Consider the following 23,877-nt stretch of genomic DNA (forward strand, 5'->3'; position numbering starts at 1 on the left):
CTCTCTTCCAGGAAGGAAAACATTCGAGAGAGCGAGGGAGAGCGGCGGGAGGGCGGGGGCGGGCGCGCCGGCCGCGGGTGGGAGGAGAGACGGGAGGCCGGCGGGCAGCCCGGGTCGCCGCGCCGCGACCCGCAGACCCCGCCGCCGCTCGGCCCGGCTCCCACGCCCCCGCGCCCCGCGCGCGCAACTCTGCCGGCCGCCCCGCCCCGCCCGCCGCGCGCTCGCAGACCCCCGGGGCGGCTGCCCGAGAGATGCTGGAAGAAACTTCTTAAATGACCGCGTCCGGCTGCCCGCGGAGCATTTCTGGGTTGGGGAGAGGAAAGGAAAGTGGAAAAAAACTGAGAACTTCCTGATCCCTCTCGCTGTGAGACATGTCTGAGACTCCTGCTCAGTGTAGCATTAAGGTAAAGATCGGCTCCCCTCCCTCTCGGTGGTCGGAAAACCTTGAGCTGCACCGGCCAGGGCAGTCGTGCCGGGCTCCTCGGAGCGGGCTGTTGCAGTTGGTCTGCTCGCAGTAAATTATGTGGGGCGCGAGGCAAGGAGATGCAGCTCGCGGCAGCGTCTGTACCCTTTAGCGTAACCTTGCTGCGCCCAGCCGACGAGCCCCCTCGTCCGCTCCTGGGCCCCCACCCCACCCCCTTTCTTTTTGACAATGAAATGCCCGTCACAATTGGTTAGGAGGAACCCGGGTTCTCCCGAGCTGTTAAACACCTCCGTGATTAGTGCGCTTAAAAAACAACAGCAACAACAACAAAAAAATCCTGCTCCTTATTCCCACACCTAACATGTGACTAAAATGTAACTTTTGTTCTCGAGGGGTGGTCTCCTTAGGAGAAAAAGTTCTCCAGCCCCAATCGGAAATGGAATCGTTTCTTTCTTTTTTAAAAAGGACTCCTTGGATTTGATCACACAGGATCCCCCCCCCCCCCCATTGTAATTGCAAGCACCGTCTTGGTGCTTGGAGAGACAGTCTTGGTGTCAGCTTTTCTGGGCATTGCACAATGGATTTTTTTTTTTTTTTTTAAACCAAGGTGAATAAAGTTGCTGAATAGTTATTTTTACTCCAATGCATATGAAAGTTGAGCAATCTCAAAAGTAGAAAACTCCTGTGATGCAGGGAGGAAAAATAAGTGACCAGGCAAAATGACCTTCTCTGTTTGACAGTGCAAAGAGGGTATCTAAGAGCAGCAATCTCCCGGTTCTCTGGCCATGTTTTGCAGTATTGTGAAGACAGAATAGATGCTTGAATACACAGTGCTTTCTTCTAAGTAGCCGCGATATGTAATCTAAAAAGGTTCTGGTACCTCGGTTTGTTGCTTTTAAAAAGTTGTAAAGTTTGCCACCATTGGGAGGCAGGATGATTTGTCCATCCATTGGGAGGCAGGATGATTTGTCCATCTCCCCCGATTATTTTTCCCATCTCTGCATTTCTTACAGTTTATGCATTTCATGGTTCCATCAGTACCCAGGTGGCAAGCTTTCTGCTCCAGTGAGAAGCTGAAACTGCTGAAGTTTGTTTTGGGCTTGGCCTATTTTAATGTGTTCATTGAATGGACACTGCAGAAACAATGGACATATAACCTGTTTTCTTAGTCTAAGGGGAGTTAGAAAAATCTTTCCCGTTTTAACACCGCTTCTCAACTAGGATGTATGTAGAGGAAAGGCGGCATTTTTTTAAATCATACTTGCATTCTAGGTTCTCATAATTATAATCAGATTTTAGTGTTACTTATCAGGAAAGATGGTCATGGGTTTGAAGTAAGGCCAATGTGAACTCAAAAGGTGGGTCGGGTTTCTTTGTTTTTGTCTCACAGAAATGACCAATGGAACTTTTGGGCTTCAGTGTTTGTACATATCTCAGGGTATGCATAGAGAGGTGCCACAATAAAGAACTCGGAATACTTTGATACCTAAATTTCTTTTGCAATATATATTAGATTCTACATCTAGTTCAGGAAAATCCTGTGGTATAGATAATCTAATTTATTTGACACTTCATAACAAAAACAGAGGTAACTAAATAATAGGGAATTAAATCAGTAAATTGTATTTGGCTGGATAGCAATAAACCTGCCATCAGGAAAATCTGGACCAGCTACTGAACTGTAACTTTAGGATGAAAACAACAAAAAGCAATCCATTCTTGTGACCTCTGGTCCCTCTTGTAGAGATTGTTCTCTGCTGTTCTGATATGCTTATAGTTCTGTGCTGGAGACAGAAGTGTCCTGAATGGTTATTCATTGAACTGTGGAAAAAGTACAGTGGTTTTTTATACATGCAGAACCAAACCCAAACAAACAAAGCACTTTCTTAAATGTGACATAAAAATTGTGTCCATAATTTGCATATCATTTCCCCCCTTATTGCTTATAGTCTCAGGTTGATCTTTCTTTTTCTTTCTTTCCTGCTGGGGATTGAACCCAGGGTCTTGCTCAGACTAGTCAAGCACTCTATCACTGAGCTACACACCAGCCCCTTAGTTTTTTTTAGATGCCTCTTTTCATTACTGTGTACTTCTGTGTGATCAAAATAGATTTATTATTCTTTACCAGTCATGAAAGTACCACTTTTATTTTGGATTGTTTGGATTGTTATGGAACCAATCTGTGAATATTTGGTGAAACTGTACGTGTTTGGATGCACATATGTGAAAAGTATCTTTCCATGGAGTTTGTTGAATTCATGATGTTCTAACAAAAAGCCTTAGAGATCAACGAGCAGGATTATTCCAGGTCATCTGAAAATGTTCTGGTGATATGCACCGTGGATTTCACTTAGTCTTTGGGATTGTGGTACATAATAAGAAATGCTAGTAACCCACAAACAAGTTGCTTCTTCTGGAGTCATTGCTTCTAGAATTCAGCAAACAATAAAGTTTTCTGTGGAGTAGAGAATGAATGTCAGTCTTTCAAGGAATGAGCTGATGAGCCTGATGTACTGAAGACGTGTGACATGGAAGGCTCTCTGTACTTGGAGAGATTTCTTTCCCTCCTCCTTGCCACTCCTGAAATCTTCCTCACTTGTTCTCTTGCCCTACAAGCAGCTGGTCAGCCGGTAGTAAATTCCTCAGTAGCTGGGGAGATGGAGCACAGAGGAGCCTGGCCAGAGGTGACCACAGAGGGAAGTACTTGTTTACTTCTGAGCAGAGTCTGTTCTGCTAAAGCAGAGTAGTGTCTGATTTGGGTGGAGTTCCAAGGTGAAATTTCTGAATTGGTCAGTTGGTGACACCTTTATCTTTTTTTGTGGTGCTGGGGATTGAACCCAGGGCCTTGTGCATATGAGGCAAGCACTCTACCAACTGAGCTATATCCCCTGCCTTTTCTTTCTTTCTTTCTCTCTCTCTCTCTCTCTCCCCACCCCCCCCCCCCTCCAAAGCATCTTCCCATTACCTTAGGAAGTTAGTATCAGAAACATACTTTTGTAAAGAGAGTTGACCAGTCCAGGGTCACCCAGTCTAACTTGAGCCTCTTCATGTTTTCGCACTCTTGTCACAGGAATTTAAACACTTCAGTCCCTGACCATTTGGGGGTTGTTTTAACTATAAGAACAGGATCTATTCTTTTCCATAAAAAGTTGAATGTTTTTCAGAGGTGTACACTGATCACAGAATCAGGGAAGAACCCATCTTTTCCATCATTAGCCTTCACCTTTAAGTCACCTGTTCAGTTTTTAAAGTTAGCCAAGTTGCGGCGGAAGGTGGTGATGGCCCAGCTGACACAGTCTTTTGCAAGGCTTGGCATGTGCTTTCCTTGGCCAGGACAATCCACAATACAAAGACTAGTCGCATAATGTCCCTGGCCCCCTCTTTCTCTGTCCTACTGGTTGGTTGGCTTTCATAACAGGATGGATTTTTTTTTTTTTTTTTTTAATTTTGTTGCTAACTGAGCGACTGTCTGGATCTCTTCTGCTGGACTCTAAGCTCCTTGGATTTAGTGATGGTTATCTTGATGACCTAGTACCTTGCTTGGCAGCTGGTGCAGAAACGTTTCTGTCATGTTTACTGACTTGAAGTGAGGTGTGGAGGAGCTGAATGCCCTTTCCTCCCTATACCTCAGGGTGACTTAACACCTTCATCTGCTGGCTTGCAAGAAATGTTTAATAGGGCCCCTCTACGGGAGCTATCCTTGAGTATCCAAAAGTTATTATTAATAAATTTGATATGATTCTATTTTATTATGATATCACATCTATTTTATTAAATTTGAGGATAAAATCCTCAAAAACTGTTTTTGTCTAAATAAGCAAAAAATAGAGAAAATGGGCTTAAGGAATCACTGTAAGAGTTCAGATTAGCAAGTGTCTTAAGTTCTTCCAGTTTTTCATCAAAAAACATAAGACATCCAGAGTTGAGAGATCTTAAATATACCCTGGGCCAAACTCCTGTTTTATTCAAGGGGGTTTGGAGAGCTAAGTGGTTTGCTTTAGCCTAGGGGTGACTGAGCCAGATTTGGAGGAACACAGGCTTATAGGGTCTCAGGCCATTGCACCACATTCTTTGGGTTCATGGTGTATCTATAAAAGGCCAAGGAAATTTGATACAATAGGCTTCACTCTCTCCGGCACTTCCTAGCATGGTCCATTTTAATCACAAGCCAGCTGGTGTGAGGGCACAGAGGTATGTGCCAAGGAAGATGGTGTGTGGGAGCATTGGGCTGCCAGGGTCTTGTCAGGTGTGAGAAGAGGAAGTAGTAGGAGGCAGGGATGAAGGAAGAAGGGCCTGGTGGACTTGTGTTTGCACTGCAATTTGCTGCAATGTATTTTTTTTTTTTTTTTTAAGAGAGAGTGAGAGAAAGAGGGGAAGAAAGAGAGAGAGACAGAATATTTTTAATATTTATTTTTCAGTTTTCGGCGGACACAACATCTTTGTTTGTATGTGATGCTGAGGATCGAACCCGGGCTGCACGCACGCCAGGCGAGCGCGCTACCGCTTGAGCCACATCCCCAGCCCCTGCAATGTATATTTATATTTAATGGTGTGTAAGTGCCAGGCAGTTCTGTTTTGGGCTGAAGGCACTGGTACCTGCTGTCAGGTCCCTTGTGAGGATCCTCAAGGGGGCCATGGGCTCTTTTATCCAGGGTCAGCCAGACCTATTTATACCTCCACTTGATGTATAATAAGTTCCCTGTTTAAAAACAGTGAAAGCTACAGAAATGGCAGCTGATCCTAGAGAAGTGGCTATGGAAAGTATTCTCCTTAGGGTAGGTTAGGCAGGGGGAAAAATACCTCAGATGTGAGTACCAGAGACAGGAAGAACTAAGATTCTCTCAGTGAAACTGCATTTACTTCCACCAGGAAAGGTCAGGGGCAAGAGGTGGATGGGAGTAACTTGAAGAGCAATTTCATTTTTTATGGATTTTGAAGTTGCCCTTTGGTGTGGATCTCAGAGGGAACCAGTGTCAAATGGCACTCTAGAGTGTGGGGTACAGAGTGATGAATTTTTCTCTGTGGATACCACATTAGCTTGCTTTTAGGCACAGTCTACTGCCACTGTGTTTGTAACACACAGTGCTACATGGTGCTGAAGGAACCAATCTCTGTGTGTATTTGTTGAAAAGAACAGAATTCCCATGCTAAGAGGGGCTCAGCTTGAAGCCCATTCATTGACAAACCTAGTATTTGGGGAGAGAAAGGCCAGTCTAAATTAGTGAAAGTTAGAATTACAGACAGTTAAAGAGCGGACAGATTTTAATTGATTTTTTTTCTGAACATACAGGAACCAGACAGATAAAGTGGTGCTTACTGGGGCATCTCAGGATGAACCCCAACAAATAGTCCCAATGACTTGTAGTTCCCCACCATGTGTTGGATAGGAATGAGTGCTACCACGTGCTCCAAACTGTTCCTTTAGAGTTGCAATATTACCACAGATCTATTATGTGCTCTGTTAATTTTCTTGGTGGCCCTTTCATCTTAGGTAGTGAAAATATAAGTTTAGCCAGGTCTTGTTGCAGTGATCTGGAATTCTCACAGCGTGGGTGAGAGGCCTGATTAGGAAGGTCTGACCCTGAAGTCAGAGTGGGCTGCTCGGTTGATCTCAGTTACTCATACAGTCCTGTGCACTACTCTTGTGAATGTAAACAGCTTAATAAAGACAGTCTTAGAGCCCTTTCATTTTTGGAACTTTATACATTATATCTAATTGGAAAGTGTCTGTTGCTTTAATGGTCATTGCTCCTGCAACAACTAGTACAGGTCTGCAGCTGTATGATGATTTACTGTTCAGAGGCACTTTCTTCTTCTCTTCCTCCTCCCCCATTCCCTCCTTCATCAGCACCATCCTTTATTGCATACTAACATGTGCTGGTCCTTGTGCCAAGTGTTTTATTTACATTATCTCATTTAGTCTTCACAATTCTCTCCAGGATGCAGTTTTTCTCCCCATTTGACAGTGAAGAAACTGAAGCCCAGAGAAGCTGAGTGATGTATTGGACTCAGATCCCCAGACTATATGGAGCAATGTGAGGGCCAGAGTCTATATCATGGGATAAAGTGTTTTCATGACTCTGTTCCAAAGGACAGCCATCTTTGTGAAGAAAATTAGAAACTTAGAGTACTGAGGACTCATAGTTCTTCATGGGAGCTAAGATGATAGGCAGGAGTAACACTCGCAGAGATCCTTGCAGTTTTCCTGTGGTTCCTCTGTAAGCTGATCTTTGCTGAAGACGGGTATTCCTAGCCGTTCCACAGGTAGTGGGGACAGCCAGATAGTCACACTGAGCTGCCCACCCTGGGATGGATGTCCATGGCTTCCATTTTTGCCCCAATCCTGAATATCCCATGGTGATGTGTTGTCTCAACAAGTTTCATTTTGGGCCCTTATGCTTTGCTCAGAAATTCCCTCTTCCTTTTCTACTTTTCTTACCTCCCCCTGTGCCTAACTACTCCTTGATTGAGTGGTTGGCTGTCTGTGGGGTTTTGTCCTCAGTTTGACCAGCCTCGGGGTCAGACACCTTCTGTGTCCCCATCAGTCCTACTCTGTCTCTTCTCCTTGCACAACTTTTTGATTTACAGCTTTTTACTCAATCCATGAACATAATGGATAATGGCTATTTTCCTCCCTTTCTTAAAACATCCCTCATGTACATTTTTAGTACATGTGATTTCTGGGGATCTATTCGAAGTCTTTGCCAATGTTCCCTGATTTTCCCTCCACCACCAGAGGAACATTTTTTTTGTCTTCTCCTTTTCGTGACAGCCTGCGCATACTGGCCTTATTTTTTTCTAACTTCCTTGAATGAAGAGAAAATTTTGGCCATCTCCCTTCATCAATTTCTGAATGTAAACAGCTTAATAAAGATAGTCTTAGAGGAGATGAGGGAAGGTTGCAGAGAGAAGGAGAAGGAGGGAGGAAAGAGGGAAAAGAAGCATGGAAATATCACAAAGGAATTTAGGAAGCATGACCCAAACTTTTCATGAAAATGATGAAGAAACCCTGTCATTTAAATAACTTGCCCAGGAACACTTTGCTAACTGTAGCCAAGCCAGAGTCAGAATCAGGTGTTCTGTCCTAGGCCTGTGTCCTTCGAACCCCACAGCAGGAGAGCAATCATAAAAAGCAGACAAGGATTCACAGCAGAGCTTCCCTGTTATGACTCATCTGTAGGGTTAAACCTCTGTACGGCACTGCAGAATGGTGATGCTTGTGTTTATAATTATGACTCCCAAGTTAAATTATGAGATTTAAGAAGTGAGGAAAGAATGAAGTATATTTTGGAAAGATATCCTACAAAAAGGGTTGGCATAAAAATAACGTTAAGTTTTTAAAGGCTAAGCTTCACTTATCTGGATATATGATTTATAAAATTATTCTCCAGTGGAGAAGTGAAAGAGCTGGCAGTGCTCCTGGGGCCCTGTGTACTCCTTGGGGGTATTTTCTCTTTGTGTGTGGGAGTCAGACATAGGGAAAACAACTTCATTTCCTGAATGACCCAAAAAGGACATTTTACCCTGCTGGCGTGAATGCTGCTGGTTGTTGCTGGTAATGCACTTCAGATCACCACCGCTTTAGATTTAGATTTTATTCTGTCTTATGTTCCTATAGAAAGTAGTAGCATAAGTCAACTTCCTATAGAGGGTAGTAGCATAAGTGACTGAGAAGAGGGATCCACTCAATGTGATGTGTTCCCTGGGGGAGGAGACAGATGTTGGAGTACACAGGCTGGTGAAGCCTGGTTCCTTGTACTTGAACTAGCTTGAGTTTCTTAATCATGAACCTAGTGATGATAAAACTATATACCTCTTAGAGTTGTCAGGACATGTAAATTGTATTGTGCTGTTAAAAAGAATTCTTCCCTTTTACATATCATCTGTTAAATGTGGATTGAGAAGGGGCTACACATTTTCTAGTTCATTATGCAGCTGAATACAGATGCCAGAGATGTTGATAGTCTTGCTCAAGCTCACAGGGCTGGCAGGTGGTCCTGCCTGAGCTAAAACCTAGGTCTCCCAAGTTGGGTGACATCCAGCACTGAGCTGTCAACGCAGTCCTGGAGTTTTCCTTAGGGCTGGGGTCACTCTGCTCAGAAAAGCTCTTTTTTTAAACTTTAATTGAACTCAAGCCTTGACAACAGGAGAGATGAGCCAACTGCAGTTTTGCGACCATACCACATGCCTTTTGTATCTTGCAACAGAATTTTGAGGGAAATAGCTAGTGTGGCTTTGAATAAGTTTCCAGAGATGAAAGAAAAGGAAAAAACCTAAGTCCGTACAGTGACTCTAACTAGCACTATTACTCAGCACTCAAGTATTCAAACGTATTCAGGGATCTGCTTGTTCATACAGTCACTTATTATTTGTGACTGGGGTGAGACTTGAAAGATGGCATCAATTCTTAGTCTGCTTTTGTTTCACAGGCAATTCCATGTCTGTCTGACCACAGAACAGACGCTGTTTGCGGTGGGGTGGTGAATTTCCAGTTTTATAAGCTGGGAGTAAGTAGATGGCCTTCATGGAAATTTAATTACATGGAAGAGTTTGAAAAAGCCAAATTTGTTACCTTGGGGCATGAGGGAACCTTTGTTTCCCGTGTAAGTTAAGGGACTGAAGTATCTCTTTTCAGCAGCCCTATTCTTTTTGCAGTGGACTTAAAATCCAAATCTTCATTTGCATATGCATGTTACCCGAGAAGATGAGACGGAGGCTGGAAAAATACCCTTTTGAAGAATAGTGGAGAGAGTGTTCACTGCTCTCTTCTTCCCCATTACACAGGTATGGGGCCTTCAGATGGTTAAAGAGGTTTGGAGGGATACCATGCCCCTGTCCTCCCACCAGAAGGAAGTTACCAGTAGACATGGGTGATTCTCCTCTCAGCAGTCTGGAACCTCTGCTGTGGGTTATGATGGGCCATGTAACTGTCTTTCTTTAGACTTATCTGTATGATGGGGTCAGAAATTCTTGCTTTGCTCCCATCTCCTATAAGTGAGCAAGCTGGCTCTATGTTTCCTGGAAGAAATGAACTGCCGATAAAAATCAGTCTTGTAATTAAAAAACAACAACAACAAAAGAACAGCCTGTTTGTCTCTGAAGCTACCCATTTCCCAAACACTCCCTCTTGCTGCCTAGTGATGGTAGGAGTCTAGGCATGGCAGCTTAAGTTCTGGAACCGAGAGAGAAGCAAAGAGAAGGGCCGAAGGCTGCCCACCTCACTGCAGGTGTGGCCCCAAAAGTGCTAGTGTCCCTGATGAAGAAGGAAGCTCAAGGGACGACTTAGCATCAGTGTTGTCTCAACCCTAATCATTAATATTTTGGCAAACTGGGGAGGGCATGGGGGAAAACCGGGGGGGGGGGGTCAAAATCGCCAAATTATGTTATGTCCATGTATAAGTATACCACGTGAATCTCATATGCATATGTGTGTGTGTATAATCATAATGAACTAATTGAAATAATAATAATAACAATAGAAGGGAAATTGATAGAGTAGAACAAGCAGATGCCGGAGGGAGGAGAGAAGGGAAAGGGAAGGTACTGGAGAATGAGATTGATCAAATTATGTTATGTATGTGTATAGATATGGCATAATGAATCCCACTATTATGTCCAATCATGTACCCAAAAAAAAATTTTAAAAAATACTTGGACAAATAGATCAGTACCAGAGTGGGTAGGAGGAAATAGAATGCAGATTTCGTAAAGAGGGAGGCAGGGTTTTGCTGAGCTTTTTCTTGAACTGCTTTTGAGGCGCTCTGACTTGGGAAGGAAACATCTCAACTTTAATTCCTTCATTATTCGTTGTTTTTGTCTAGACCATTTTGTCTTTCCCAGGCTGTTCTCTATCATCAAATCAGATTCCTGTTGAAGCAAACCACACTGTGGTGTCTCCTGACTTTCCCTGTAGTTCAGCTAATTGTTTTCATGTATTGATTTGTGATCACAGTCCAGTCACCCAGAGGGGCAGAAGTGAGTTCTCCGTTCTTTGGACATTTGTGTGTATTCGTGCCAAAGTTCTTGCCATCGGGTTGGTGTGGCTGGTTTTGGAAAAATGACAAATCTGACTGATGGACCTCTGGTGCCTTTTGTTGTGTCCTTTTGACTTGAGGTCTGGGAGATTTATAAAATCCATGTCATGAGTTGGCTTGACTGGTGTTTTGAGCTGTTGAGACCCATGGCTTTCCTGACAGTAATGGTCAACGATAGTGGGGATACAGGTCAGGGGCTTCTCACTTGGTGCCTTTTGATGTGATCTTTATTCAAAGTAGGAGAGTTGTTATTTGGGGGATAAAATCTGAGTGATTTTGAGCAGATTCCCCAGTCTGGGTAAATCTTTTCTTCCCCATGACTTTGGGACCTGAATGACTGGATTTGGCTGAGTATATCTCAACCCCCCTGGAAAGCTGCCAGCTCTTTATTTGACTTGGTGCCACTTAGTCCTTCACTTGGTCTGCGGACTCTGACACTTTGAGGGGAGGTGGGAAGGAGAGACCGTACCAGAGAAACAAAGGCTCCCTTTCTGGATTTTGTGTTCCGTTTTCTTGTGTCTCTGATGTTCTGCTTTGGCAGGGCTGAATTAGGAGGTGATGGTGTATTTCTCTGCAGGCAGAAGTCAGCTGTAGGTCAGACACAGCTTTGGAACACGCAGGAATCCAGCAGGAATCTTGGCGAGCACAGTAAAGCTGGAGTGATGATCCTCTAGTCTTTTTCAGCATGCTGTAAGGGTATCTTTGACTTTCACCTAGGTGGGCTGGGAGTTGGGCAAAGGGGCCTACGTGTTAACTTACATCTCAAGTTGGACACCTGTTAGTGTATCTGACCTGCACACTTTCACCCTTCCTGATACTTTCCAGGGCCCTGTGCATGCTAGGCAAGTGCTCTACCACTGAGCCACACTCATACCCCTTTTTTAAAAAGAATTATTTTGAGACAGGGTCTCACTGAGTTGCTCAAGCTGGCCTAAAACTTGTGATCCTTCTGCCTCAGCCTTCTATATAGCTGGGATTACAGGCTTGCACCACCATGCCCGTCAGTACTTTGACTTTCCTGAGCTATCTACTCTTAGAAAATGAATAAGGAGCCACTGAAATTGACAGCAGTGTATTCACTTAGCATCTTCTGGGTGCAGTGTGGTGTGCTTTGCTGAGAGGTAGGTGAGGCAATACTGGGAGGGGGAAAAAACCTAAAAAATGCAAGAAGGAAGAAAGGTAGCCCGGTAGACCCCCAGACAGGCCTTGTTATTTCCAGCAAAGACGGAAGAGGTGGGCCCAGTGGCATTTACCACTGTGAATGTAAACCAGCTCTTGTGAGAATTTGTCTGGCTTGAAAAACTTGGCAAAATGGCCAAATGGAGCTTCTCTCAGCAGGGGGAATGCCTGTGTATGCTTTTGTGGTTAGTCCTCGTGTTGAGCAGTCTGATTTAAGGGAAGGATGGTCTGTGTACATTTTCATTTCAGCTGTGGTCTTGAAAGGTTTACCATGGGGAGGTGTGGGTGGATGAGAATATAGTCCTCTTGCCTCGTGGTTGGTTTATATCTAGGTTATAGGTGAATGTGAGTTCACAGCACAGCCTGTTTCTTGTTTGGGTGCATTTTAGAATGACCTACAGAGCCTCATTTGGGCAAGCCTAGGTACCCTATCTTGATGCACACATTTGGGGACTACCAGGCTTAGTGCCAAATGGATTGTTGGAAAGAATTCACTTCACAGCTCTCATCCTCAAATTGATGTCTGTGATTCTTCTTAGCATCTTGGATTACCTGAGTTTTATTCCTGTAATTATTTTGGAACCTCTGTGGGGCAACCTGCATTGCTTTGGGGAAGTTCTGCACATTGAGGCAATGTGGCTGCCCACTTGACTGATGATCATGTTTGGCACTTCAGGGGCTTCTGTTGTACCATGTGCCCAAAGGGACGTCTCTCAGCTGGTCCCTAGGGCACAAATGTTAGGTTTGGGGGGAAATTCACAATTTCAGGTTTGGTCTTTGTCTACACTTGTGTGTATCAATGGTGTCATAAATGAGATACATTGAAAGATTTCTTCACACACTGACACTTGTGAAGTAGCTTCTTTGAGTAGGGGAAAGGGTCCCAGGTAAGGTCACTAAAGGCTCAAGCCTGGGAACCCATACTGGAGGTTAGAATGAGCATGTTCTAGAGAGAATAGTGTGAGGGTAGTTGACACAGTGCCTTCTAGTGCTGTGCTTAGCTGCAGGCATGACTGTTTGGTGTGGCTTGTGCATTTTTGGGCATTATTCTACTTTTATTTCCAGGGTTTGGTCTTGGGACATGGTTTTGCATATATGCATGTGTACTGTGTGCTCATAGGATCGTAAGTTTTAGAAATTATAGAATAATTGGTTTTCTAGCATAGAAAGGAAAAGATTGCACAAACTCCAGCCTTGTGGCAAAGGAACCTTACGTATAGATGTAAAATATATCTCCTTGGAGGGTTGGCTTTGTGATGGGCTATAAACGGATTGTTAAACAGCAAGCTGAGGGGCTGTTAACAAGCTGTTTCTAAGAGCATCTCCCTGGTTTGGTCTGAAAAGGTAATGTGTACATATTGCAGCTATGAAATAGTTAGCCTGTGGTGTTTATATGTTGCGAGGGGTGTGTGTGTGTGTGTGTGTGTGTGTGTGTGTGTGTGTGTTCGTTCAGTGGTGACTGGACTGAGAAGATAATTTAAAATGTTGTTTATTTGTTCCCGTGTCAGTGTCTGCTTCTAAACAGGGCAGTGTTTTAGTTTGTTTTTTAAGCTGGTTTACATGAAGAGGTGTTTGATCAGTCACAGGATATGTATCAACCAAACATCAGAAAGTGTATGTTTTATGATATCACCCTTGGTTCATGATAGATGCTTGAAGGGGTTCTTACCTCAGAATACCTGGATAATAGGTAAGTTGCCTTGCCATCAGCACTCTAGCGTTTGGATTCTCAAGTTCAATAAATCAGGGTTTTCATTGTGTATCTGGTCTTATTTGAACTTCTTTTCACACTCAGATGGCATAACTGAAAGCTGGCCCATGCCTGTTTCTGCCACTGTTGGGTCTTTAATGGAAAAGAGCTCTTTCTTGTTACTAGGATGCCATGCTTCCACCACCTTAGCAGCAGCTGTGTTAAAAAACAGGGGTCTCTTCTAATCTTCTGACTGCATCAGTTTGCTAGCCTGGCAAAGCCTTATTATTGTTGTTATGTATGTATGTATGTATGTGCCATGTAAGCCAGCTCCTGCCAAGAGATGTTGATGAGCAGGATTATTGTGCGAGGAGACGGCAGCTTTTCTTGGTGGAGGTGTCTGTTACAAGAATCTGCCAAAGAGTCATCATAAAGACAGGGCTAAATAAAACCATTCAGGATATAAATCACAGGGGAGAACCGCCCCCCCTCCCCCACCAAAGGATAGTAAACCAGTAGTTCTGCCAAGTCACCTCTCTGTCATTCTTTAAGGGCCATCTTAAAGCCAGCACTGCCACAAAAGTCAGCCAAGGGTAAGGGTAGTGCATGATGACACTTCTCTAGTCCTTGGCACATTAATAGGCTTATCCACAGTTGCTTCTTAAGGCTTTTGGATTCAAAGCTTCGGGGAGGTGGATGTGCTGTCTTTCTGGTGCAAGGCAGTCTGGTGCCACACACCACACCTGCTGACATTCTTCACTCTGGGTATCGCTTACTTGTTTCTGGCCCCAGACTCTGGGTGTCTCCTATCTGTTCCTTCAGCCTTCATTCCTGTGTCCTTCAGTCCAACCTAGAATGATTCTTGGCCAATGAAAATTTGAATTAGCCACTCCAACTCAACTCCTTGGTCATGACATGCAAGGCCCTTGATGGTCTACTTCCTAGTATCTCCAATCTCCCCTTCCACCATATATTCCACCAAGTAGTACCTGCTCTTGTCCCAAACCACATGATAAGCTTTTATGCCTGGAATCTTCCCTCGATCCTTTTTCTGCCTGGCAGCCATCTGTTATTCTTTGCTGACAGGCACAGTACCTGCAATTCACTGAACAGGCTTCTTTGGCAGTGATCCAGTTATAGATCAATGGCTTATTGTCCTCACTAGTATGAAAGCCCACTGAGGGCAGGAGTCAGATAGATTCATTTTTATATTTCCAGTGTCTTGTGCAGTTCCTGGCACAAAGGCAGGCCAAAGTATTTTAGTTCAGTGAATTTTTTTTTTTTTTTTTTTTTTTGGTGGTGCTGGGATAAGCCTATTAGTGTGGTGTGGGATTGAACCCAGGGCCTTGTGCAAGGCAAGCACTCTACCAACTAAGCTATATCTCCAATCCCTAGTTCAGTGAAATTTTTAAAAACCAAAGTATTTGTGAAGCTTTTATTGTGGGCTTAGTGGATGTTAGGCTTGGTTATAGGTAACATGAAGATCTTGCTGTTGGAATCTTAATCTAATACCCCTTGAGAGTTGAGGAAGGAAGCCACATAGAGACCTTATTTATTTATTTATTGCTGTTCTGGGGATAGAATCCGGGGCCTTGTGCCTGCTAAGCAAGACTCTACCACTAAAATGTGTCTGGACCGAGACTTATGTTTTAAAGCCACATCACAACTACAGAATAGAGCTAACACATTGCTACTCTCACTGTTTAATGTGTTCCTGGGAGGCTTCTATACTGCACACACAAAGCATCCACGTATTCTCCCTCTTGAGGCTCACCTTTAGGAGAGAAATAGTTGGATAAAAAGCTTGATAGCCTTTGGGCTGGATATGCCAGAAAAGCTTGGCTCTAAATAAACTTATTGTTTTAGTCAGCTTTTTGTTGTTGTTGTTGCTGTGACCAAAAGACCTGACAAGAACAATTAGAGGAGGAAAAGTTTATTTTGGGGTGGGGGGAGCTCATGGTTTCAGAAGTCTCAGCCTATAGACAGCCAACTCCATTCCTTGGGGCTCAAGGTAAGGCAGAACATCATGGCAGAAGTATATAGCAGAGGAAACTATTGTGGGACATAGTACCAGGAAGCAGAGAGAGTTCTGCTTACCAAGAACAAAATATTTCCCCAAAGGCGGCACCCCCTCCCACCTCCTCCAGCCACACCCTACCTGCCCAGTTACATCCTGTTAATCCCTGTTAGGGGATTAATGCCCTGATGGGTTAAACCTCTTAAACCTAATCCTTTCACTGCTAAACTATCTTGCATTGTCTCACACATGAGCTTTTGGGGGACGCCTGTATCTAAACCATAATATTTATGTACTGATCTCTCTTGTGGTGTGAGTCAGGAAGCCCCTGGGCCAGGGAAAGAGAGCCAATGACTATTTGTGGCAGTAGCCACAGGCGGTTGGTCTTTGCTGGCTATAATGCTCTGGGAACCAGTGGCCTGTCAAGATTGACTGGTGCTGCCAGTTGTTCCCCTCCCTCTTTACCCTTCTATATAACCAGAAAGAAGCTCACCTCCTGATCCTTTTATGAAATTTGCGATTGCCTTTCCAGGTAGACAGACAAAGCCAACCCTTTCCTTGGGTCACCTTCTCAGTCTTCTCCAGAGCCCATGTTTTCTCCACACTTGTCTGGGAGGAAGATCTCTTTGGAGCTCTTATTTTATTGCTGCTGTGCTTCCTATGGGGGACTAAACTAGTGAGAATGATGCAGTGTACCACAGCACTAGGAAAACAACCCAGAGGCATGGCTTGTGGATGGTGTGCGGCTTAGCATTTCTGTTTTCTGTGGACAGCTCAGTGGGACTTGCCTACAGAGGGGACTCTTAGTGAGAAACTGCTGTGACTCCATTTTTGAGAAACCAGCCTCTATCTCAGAGCAAAGTCTGTCCTAAGGAAGGGGGCGTGACCCTTATCCTTGGAAAAACCCACAGAGCACTCCTAGGCACATACCCACCCTGCTGAGTTGTTTATCTACAAATAACAGGAGAGATCTGCAGCACCAGGTGTCCTTGACTCAGTTAGGCTAGGTGAGGACCCATAGCAACCCCCTAGCAACCACCAATCAGCATGAGATAGAGAAAATACCTGAGATGCCAGATGATCCCCCAGTAGTTTATGGTGGTTGATAACATGTGGGGAAACCATGTAGTTTAGCACGTACACCCCTCATGGCCTAAACCAATCAGTTCAAAGGAATCCCCCTCTTGTACTAACCAATCACCCCTACCCAACTTGTTCCCGCCAGTGAATGTGCTAATCAATGTTAAGAGTTGTTGTTTGATTTTCCCACGGTAGGGAATGATTTGCTGTGTGATGTTGTGACACATAGAGTACCCCCCAAAACCTATAAAATCTCACTGAACAAAGGACCACGACTCACTCCCTGGGACCGCTGCGTTGGGAACTGTTGTGAGTCCAGGCTCAAGCTTGCAATAAAGACTCTTGTGTGATTGCATCGGATTTGGCTCCTGGAGGTCTATTGAGGTCCCACGAATCTGGCATTACACTCAGACAGTGTCTTAGGGCTATGAATCTGATAAGTGCCAGCTGATATGAGGTGAAATGTACCAATCAGAAGAAGTCAGATATTTTTAGATTTAAGTAGACATATCTGGGCCTTCCATACAAGTCCAAAGGGCTCATTTTGTCCATATTCTTCTTGCCGTTGATATATAGCTGGGATGCGAGGCTTTAAGCTATGTGAGAAGTTTCAACTTCTTGAACCAACCAGACCTCAGCAACTGTACTTTTACAGTTCCCTCAAAACTGTCACGAGTTTTCCTGACCACCTGCTGGGGCTTTTTCTTCCAGACCCACGCTGCAGCTGCCTGCCTGCCCTGTTGCCCTTGACCTCACCTTGGCTGCAGGTGGGTCTGTCCCCAGGCTGCTTTTCTTAGTCTCTTTGTCCTTGTATGGAGCCTTCGGGTTCCCTTGTCTTTCTCAAAATGAGCTCTAACTTAAAGATCAGGAGATGAGCTACACAAGATTCCTGCAGCAGGTTGGGAGTTGTTATGGGGTGCTAATCTTGGCTACTTGAGAAACAGAAAAGCATAGATCTGTGTGCAAATGTAAAAATGGAACTTTGAGGAAGCCACTGATGTACAGGCTGGCCACTTGGGGCATGCTCTTATGTACTTGGTATATACAGCTCATCCCCCAACATGCTGCTGTCCAGTTGCCTTCTACAAGTACGGCCAAGATCCGATCTCCATGCCTTCATGCCAAGGCTATATTGTGCACCCATTTCCTCCCCCTTCCACTCTCAGCCTGACCAGACCCCATGGTGAGCCTGCTCTTCATGGAACGTGGAGATCTAGGGCTTAGCACTTGTGGGACCCAGTGTTCCTGATAATTAGTGTGTCACATTCTCATCTTGAAACCATCCTCCGTTTAGTTGTGTGGGCCATTCTTAATTTGTTTGGGTGATTGTCTTAGTTTTAGTAACAAACTTTTGAACTTCTGCAAGTATGTTAGAGCTACTGGTCATAATTTTTATTTGTTGTTGCTTAAAAATTGACCTGCTTTGGAGAAAACTTCAGAACCTTTTCCCATGAGCTGTTGTAGTGTAAATAGGAGTGACAAGTGCCCTGTGCCATTGTTTGGGAGGGGCACTGTTCCCTCTCCCCACTCCAGCAAAAGTTGATGTATTTTACAAACCTAAATTTTTGATGTATGATCTGGTAAAAGACTTCTCTCTCTTTTAAAATTTATATGACAAGCCTTACAAAAGAGTATGCTGTTATATTTTAACAAATTGCTCCCATCAAAAATAAAATTGAGGGACTGGGGTCTTGGCTCAGTCGTGGAGCGCTTGCCTCACATGTATGAGGCACTGGGTTCGATTCTCAGCACCACATATAAATAAATCAATAAAATGAAGGTCTATCAACACTAAAAAAAACATTTTAAAAATAAAATTGAAAATAAAAAGTGAGACTGTTAAGGAGTGGCCTCACTTCCAACCAGTCTTCCATGTGGTAAAGGTGACACTCAGTTACCAAGGATGCCACCTGTGCCAAGCGTCTTTTTCTGAACTTCCTTCATTTTTATGATCCCTGACTGGCACTGAGAAGGGCTCATTAGTATGTTTGTCTTTCTTCTGCATGCAAGTTGCAAGGACACTTAAGCCTCATGCTTCAGGGCAGAATCTGATCACAAGCTGAGATCAGGAAGAAAATTTCCCCCTGTGGTATTGTATTACACAATCGCCCAGCCAGGTGCTCTACCCCTGTTAAACAAACACACAAGCATACAAGCACTTGCCTCCATACTGGCCATTTTCAGAGCAGGATGTTGGACCTTGTAGACAGCAGCCTCATTCATTTGGCAAGTCCCTGTACTCTTAAGATGGAAGGAAGTCTCCTTTGCTCCTCCTGTGTGCTGTGCTGAGCTCAGGCCATGTCTTCAGATGCCGGCAACCCTTTTAGCTCTCACTTTGTGGGAGATTTAAAATGGTGCCTAAGTATATACACACCCACACATACATGCACATGAACACATATCTTTCAGTTGATTTCTGTAAAACTCGATCCCCTTTCCTAGGCTTTGCTTTAGTTTCTACACCACATAAAACTCATATGCATGCCCAGAACATCAAAATATGGTTCCCAAATAGTAGTGGAATTCTTTTACCACAGTGCCTGCAGTTGCCAGTCTCAAGTTTTTCTTCTAAGTAGCTTGGAGGCCTGGTCCAAAGGAACCTGAGGGAGAGGGGAGGTACAGGGACAAACTTTTTCTTCTCTTTTTTTTCCTTTTTTTTTTTTTTTTTTTAAAAAAAAGACTCTGGCTGTGTTGCTTCTTGTGCAATAGGATAATTACCAGCGATTCCCAGGCTCACTGCTTTTCTTCCTTTGCATCTCTATCTCCTGTGGTGCAGTACTTCCTTCTGTCTCTATTATTAGCTTTCTTAGCTTTGCCATTCAGTTCCCCACCTCTCCTTGCTCCCCTCCTTATCTCCCTCCAGCACTTCTCCCTTTACCTCTGTAGAGGTATTTAGGGAACCAGCTTGCCAGCTTTCATGTTCCATTCACAGGTGAACCTTCCTTTTCTTTATTAATGCAAAATAATTTTGTTCCTCTTGCATCGCATCATGCATTCATCCATGTGCCCAAAATAGAAACCATCACCCTCCAGCACATCACGTCTGCCCTGTAAACCCTTGGAGCAGAATGTACCGAAGTGAGTTCACCCACAGCATTGTGGCTCTCTGGCCCTTCCTGCCACTTGCTCATCTTCATATCATCTTTTTGCCTTTCTGCTTTTGATTATCTCATGTTTCTTCCCCAAATTACTGTATTAGTACCTCATTGTTCACCTTGCTTTGCTCATTTTATAGTTCACTGTTTTCTTTTCTCCCCTTTTAAGTTTTTCCTACTCTTTTGGAGATACATAGATATTCCTGTTCATTGGAGATTACATCAGTTTTTATTACCTGAATTTACTAAATGAACATAATCGTATTTGGCATGAAGCATATCTTTTAGAAATAAGGGAAGAAAAGTAGATTTTTGGAGCTTTTAATATCATAATAATTCCAATCTTACAAAAACTGAGAAATAGTTCATGCATTAATCTTATAAGTTATAAGTTAATCTTTGTAATTGTTATGGATCTAACTCAGTTTGAGTAAGAAACCCAGTTTAAGTGTACTAGTCTTTTCAAATAGTGACCGTAGAAACTAATTATTGCTGTAATTTCAACAACTAATTATTAATTTATGGATGTTGAAATTTTTTTGTTTATGATGCATTACTGTGTGCATCAAAAGTTATGATCCAGTACTGTGTGGAATTACAGTTTTCTCCCTTTATAGTAGTTTCTAAAGTGTGCTGGGCTGTATTTAAGTAGTGAAGCTGCTTTTCTTTAAATAGTCTTTCCTAGATGCTTTACCGAGGCAGCCATATTCTTGACCCTTTATTACTATTGACTGTAAGGGTTTTCAGTTTAAGGATAGTGTCATCTTATTGACTCCACCCTCCTGTTCTGGGAGAAGATGGAAGAGGTAAGGAAGGCCACTCGAGTCATTCTACTGTAGCATTGTACTGTGTCATTGTAGGAAGAAAGTGAAGTTCACGTTCTCCTAACAATAACAGGAAAAAGAGTTAGGAAGGTAGCTTTTAGGATCTGTTTTAAGATAGGGACAGACATGCATACTAGTTCCTTCTTGTAGATGAGAAGTTGCCCTTAATAGTTTTAATATGGTAAGTGAAATATTATCATACCTAATGCATGAAATTTCTATAAGTATTACCCAAAGTTTAAAACTTGCCTTGTAGAGTTTTTTAAATGTCCTTTTCTGAATTCTAATAATAAAGAGTCACACATATTTTATTAAAACCATGCTTTTTTTTTTTTTTTTTTTTAAGAGAGGTGTGTGAGCAGGAATTGTAAGTTGTTCTTACTTTTCCTTATCTATCTTTCTCCTAAGAAGTAATGGGAAAACCCACAGCCAAAAAGGGATGGTGGCTTTCTCCTTCCTGGACAGGGATACCCCTTCCCAACTCACATCCTGGTGGTTTCCACAAAGGAGATGAGGAGAGAGCTGTTGATTTTATGGAACTCAATTTTAGCCTCCACAGCAGTTCCAAAACAGTGAGCCTACTCAGACTGGGGAATCCAATGGGGTTTTGTTTGTTGGGTTAAGAGTTGGGGTTCCAGCTTGGCTATTTCTGGAGTACCAGATCTTGGAGGCTTTAAGAGAGGCCCACAGTGGCAGCCTTGTCTCCTTCATCTTTCTTGAGACCTTGGGCTTCCTGTTGCAATCGTAAAGGATCGTCACAATTAGCAGCATGACATCTCTCCAGTCAGTTCTGACTGCCTCCCAATTAATTCAGAAGACAGTCATTTTATAAGACTATGACAGGATTTACACATTTAGAACTAGAGTTTTGAGGAATTTCAGACTGATGCCCATCAGCTTAGCTAAGTGGCCCATCAAGGGTCCCATGGCCATGATTGCCATCTTAGAACTAGAACTCAGGTCTTCTGACTCTGGCCAGCTTATTAATTTTAGACTCAGTGGCTAGTTAATGAAGGCTGTATTTTCTTTCTTTCTTTTTTTAACATGTTAATCATGATTTTAAAAATATACATATATTTTTAGTTGTAGATGTACATGATACCTTTATTTTATTTATTTTTATGTGGTGCTGAGGATCCAGCCCAGGGCCTCACACATGCGAGGTGAGTGCTGTACCACTGAGTCACAACCCCAGCCCATGAAGGCTGTGTTTTCAAAATGTCAGGTCAGTTCCAGTCATATCACTTTTACTAGTGAAGTAGATGAACAGGCTAATTTGTGTGTATTGGTCATGTTAAAAAAAAAAAAAAATCACGAGTCAGCAGGCCCTGCACACTTCATTTTTGGAGCTGATCTATTTTTGTTTCCTTCTTTCCTTCCTTCCTTCTTTCCTTCCTTCCCTCCCTCCCTTCCTCCCTTAAAATGGTGAAGTAGGAAATTAACTATGCATAACCATGACATCCACTCTTCTGCCTTGTTGCCTGTACCCTGTTGGGCTGTTTCATTGCTCATTTAGGGTGACAGGTGAGTTCTGACCCCCTGAGTATTCTGTTCTTCCATTGAAAAAAAGTGATCATGAGGTTGTTGATTTTATAGTGCACTCTTGACTATGGGAAAGAACCAACTCCCAACCCAAACCAAATAGCCTCTGAGATCCTATTAAACAGAAAATGCCCTAAACACCAGTGTATGAAAATGCTTTTCTAGGATGAGCTCAAAGCATTTCATCCTCCAAATAAAATCTATCTGCTCGCACTTAGATTGTTCAAAGGCAGATGGTAGGCAATTGAAACAGAGAGGCAAGCTGGCAAAAGGAAAAATAAAACCACAAATATCTGTACATGAAGGTGATCTACGCTCTTGCCAAACCCCCTCCTAACTTCGTTAACACAACAGCGTTGCAATTAAGTAGCATGGGAACTCAGACTCATATGGCTAATACAATTGTCCTCTGTTAATGGGGTGAAACAAAGCTTACATATAATATACAGTGCTGTTCACCAAAATGCAGCGCTAAAATAGAGTTTAAGAGGTAATCAGTATCATAGCCCATAAACCATGCTACCCACAGCAGAAAGTTACCTTATTGAAATCTCTCCACTCCCCACCCCATGTTAACAGGAGGGTCACTTATATGAAATGTTTGCCATTACAGAGTTACCAAATCTTTGATAAGGAGCCACTCAAAGACACTGCGCTTTGGATTGATAGTAAAATGCCCTTGGTTTGGGGGAAGGAAGGTGATGAACAGAACATAGGAAAAGCCCAGAGCTGTTGCTTTGTGGGAAACCCTGCATTAAGCCAGAAGCAAAAACGATAGACATCTGACTGCTGCAGGAAGGCTGGTGACGAAGGAAACCTCAGCACCACTCTTCACTGACTGGAGGACTTTCCAGACTCAGATCTGGCACTTGTCACTAACCTTGAACTTGAACATCCAGTGACAGAGGGAAAGGGGGAGTGCTTCAGCTGCTGGAGCTGGGTACTTGTGTGGCTGTTCTCGCAGCAGGCCGTTTGTGGCACTGATGGTGCCAAGCCGCAGTGCTTGGAGGGTGTGTAAATGAGGGTGTTGATCCAGACTGCGGAAGGGGCAGCTTTGGGAGCAGGTGGGAGTGGTGAAGGAGGAGGGGATTTGGTGGGGCAGGATGTGAGATGAGTTTACTCTGCTGGGAAACAATCTGGGGATGTCCATAAGGGAAAAAATCTAGAAGATCATTGAGAGTGGGCTGATCTAAGAGTCAGAAGCTCAGACTGCGAGCAGAATGAAAGATAGGAGGTCTTATTCTCAAAGGGAGATCACTGTAAGGATATTAAACCTGTTGCTGCCCAAGTAGCTGAGGGGAGACCAAAGAAGAAAGTTCTACATGCCAAAAGGCAGTAGGTTCAAGTCTAACCCTTGAACTTCTTAGTTATACAAAGCTCAGATGTGAAGTGTCTGAGGGATGCATTCCTGCAGAAATTAATATTTTCCCTGCTAGGTTTTTTTGAATTTGTCCTAAATACATCAGTTTCTATCTCCTGTGTAAGAGTAAGTGTCTCATTTCGTTGGCATATTGCATTTTCAATTGTTTTCTTACCTAATGGTTTCTGCATCGGATCTTGGCCAGATATGCCAGTGACTGCTATTAGAACCACCCTTTTCCTTCCCCCAGCCCAGTCAGGCTCAGTCTCAGGGTGTCCACATTGGGATTTGGCTGTGATTCATGGCTATGATGAGTGGAGTTCAGTTATAAAGCTTGGGAATGAAATGGCTGTTTTATGGAATTTGCTTAAAGCAGGTGTAGTTTTCATTCCTTTGCCAAAGCAAATCCACCCCAGAGAATTTTCCTTTACTCAGAATTCAGAGTGGCCTCCACACTCTCCTTCTCTGAAAGGTACAAATGGTGATACATATTTGACACATGAGTTGGCTTTTACCTTGGGGACTGGCAGACCACCCCAGCAAATACAATGCACGGAACCCAGCAAACAATAAAGAGCCCCACGCTCGCGTGGCCAGATCATTAGCTTCCTTCCTTTTTCGCCTTGATTTTT

At 43.5% G+C, this 23,877-nt stretch overlaps 1 protein-coding gene across 3 annotated transcripts in view; it reads left to right on the forward strand.

The window, feature by feature from the left end:
• The first annotated feature begins 201 nt into the window (after window positions 1-201).
• Etv6 (ETS variant transcription factor 6) overlaps window positions 202-23,877 on the forward strand; it is a 225,147-nt gene continuing 201,471 nt past the window's right edge. For all 3 annotated transcript variants that reach the window (XM_076854126.1, XM_076854129.1, XM_076854127.1), the window contains exon 1: window positions 202-404. In XM_076854126.1, coding sequence (XP_076710241.1) covers window positions 372-404 — 33 coding nt within the window. In that variant the 5' untranslated portion in view covers window positions 202-371. The remainder of the gene's footprint in view (window positions 405-23,877) is intronic.

This window comes from Callospermophilus lateralis, chromosome 4, assembly GCF_048772815.1.
Source record: "Callospermophilus lateralis isolate mCalLat2 chromosome 4, mCalLat2.hap1, whole genome shotgun sequence".
In the NCBI taxonomy this organism is placed as follows: domain Eukaryota; kingdom Metazoa; phylum Chordata; class Mammalia; order Rodentia; family Sciuridae; genus Callospermophilus; species Callospermophilus lateralis.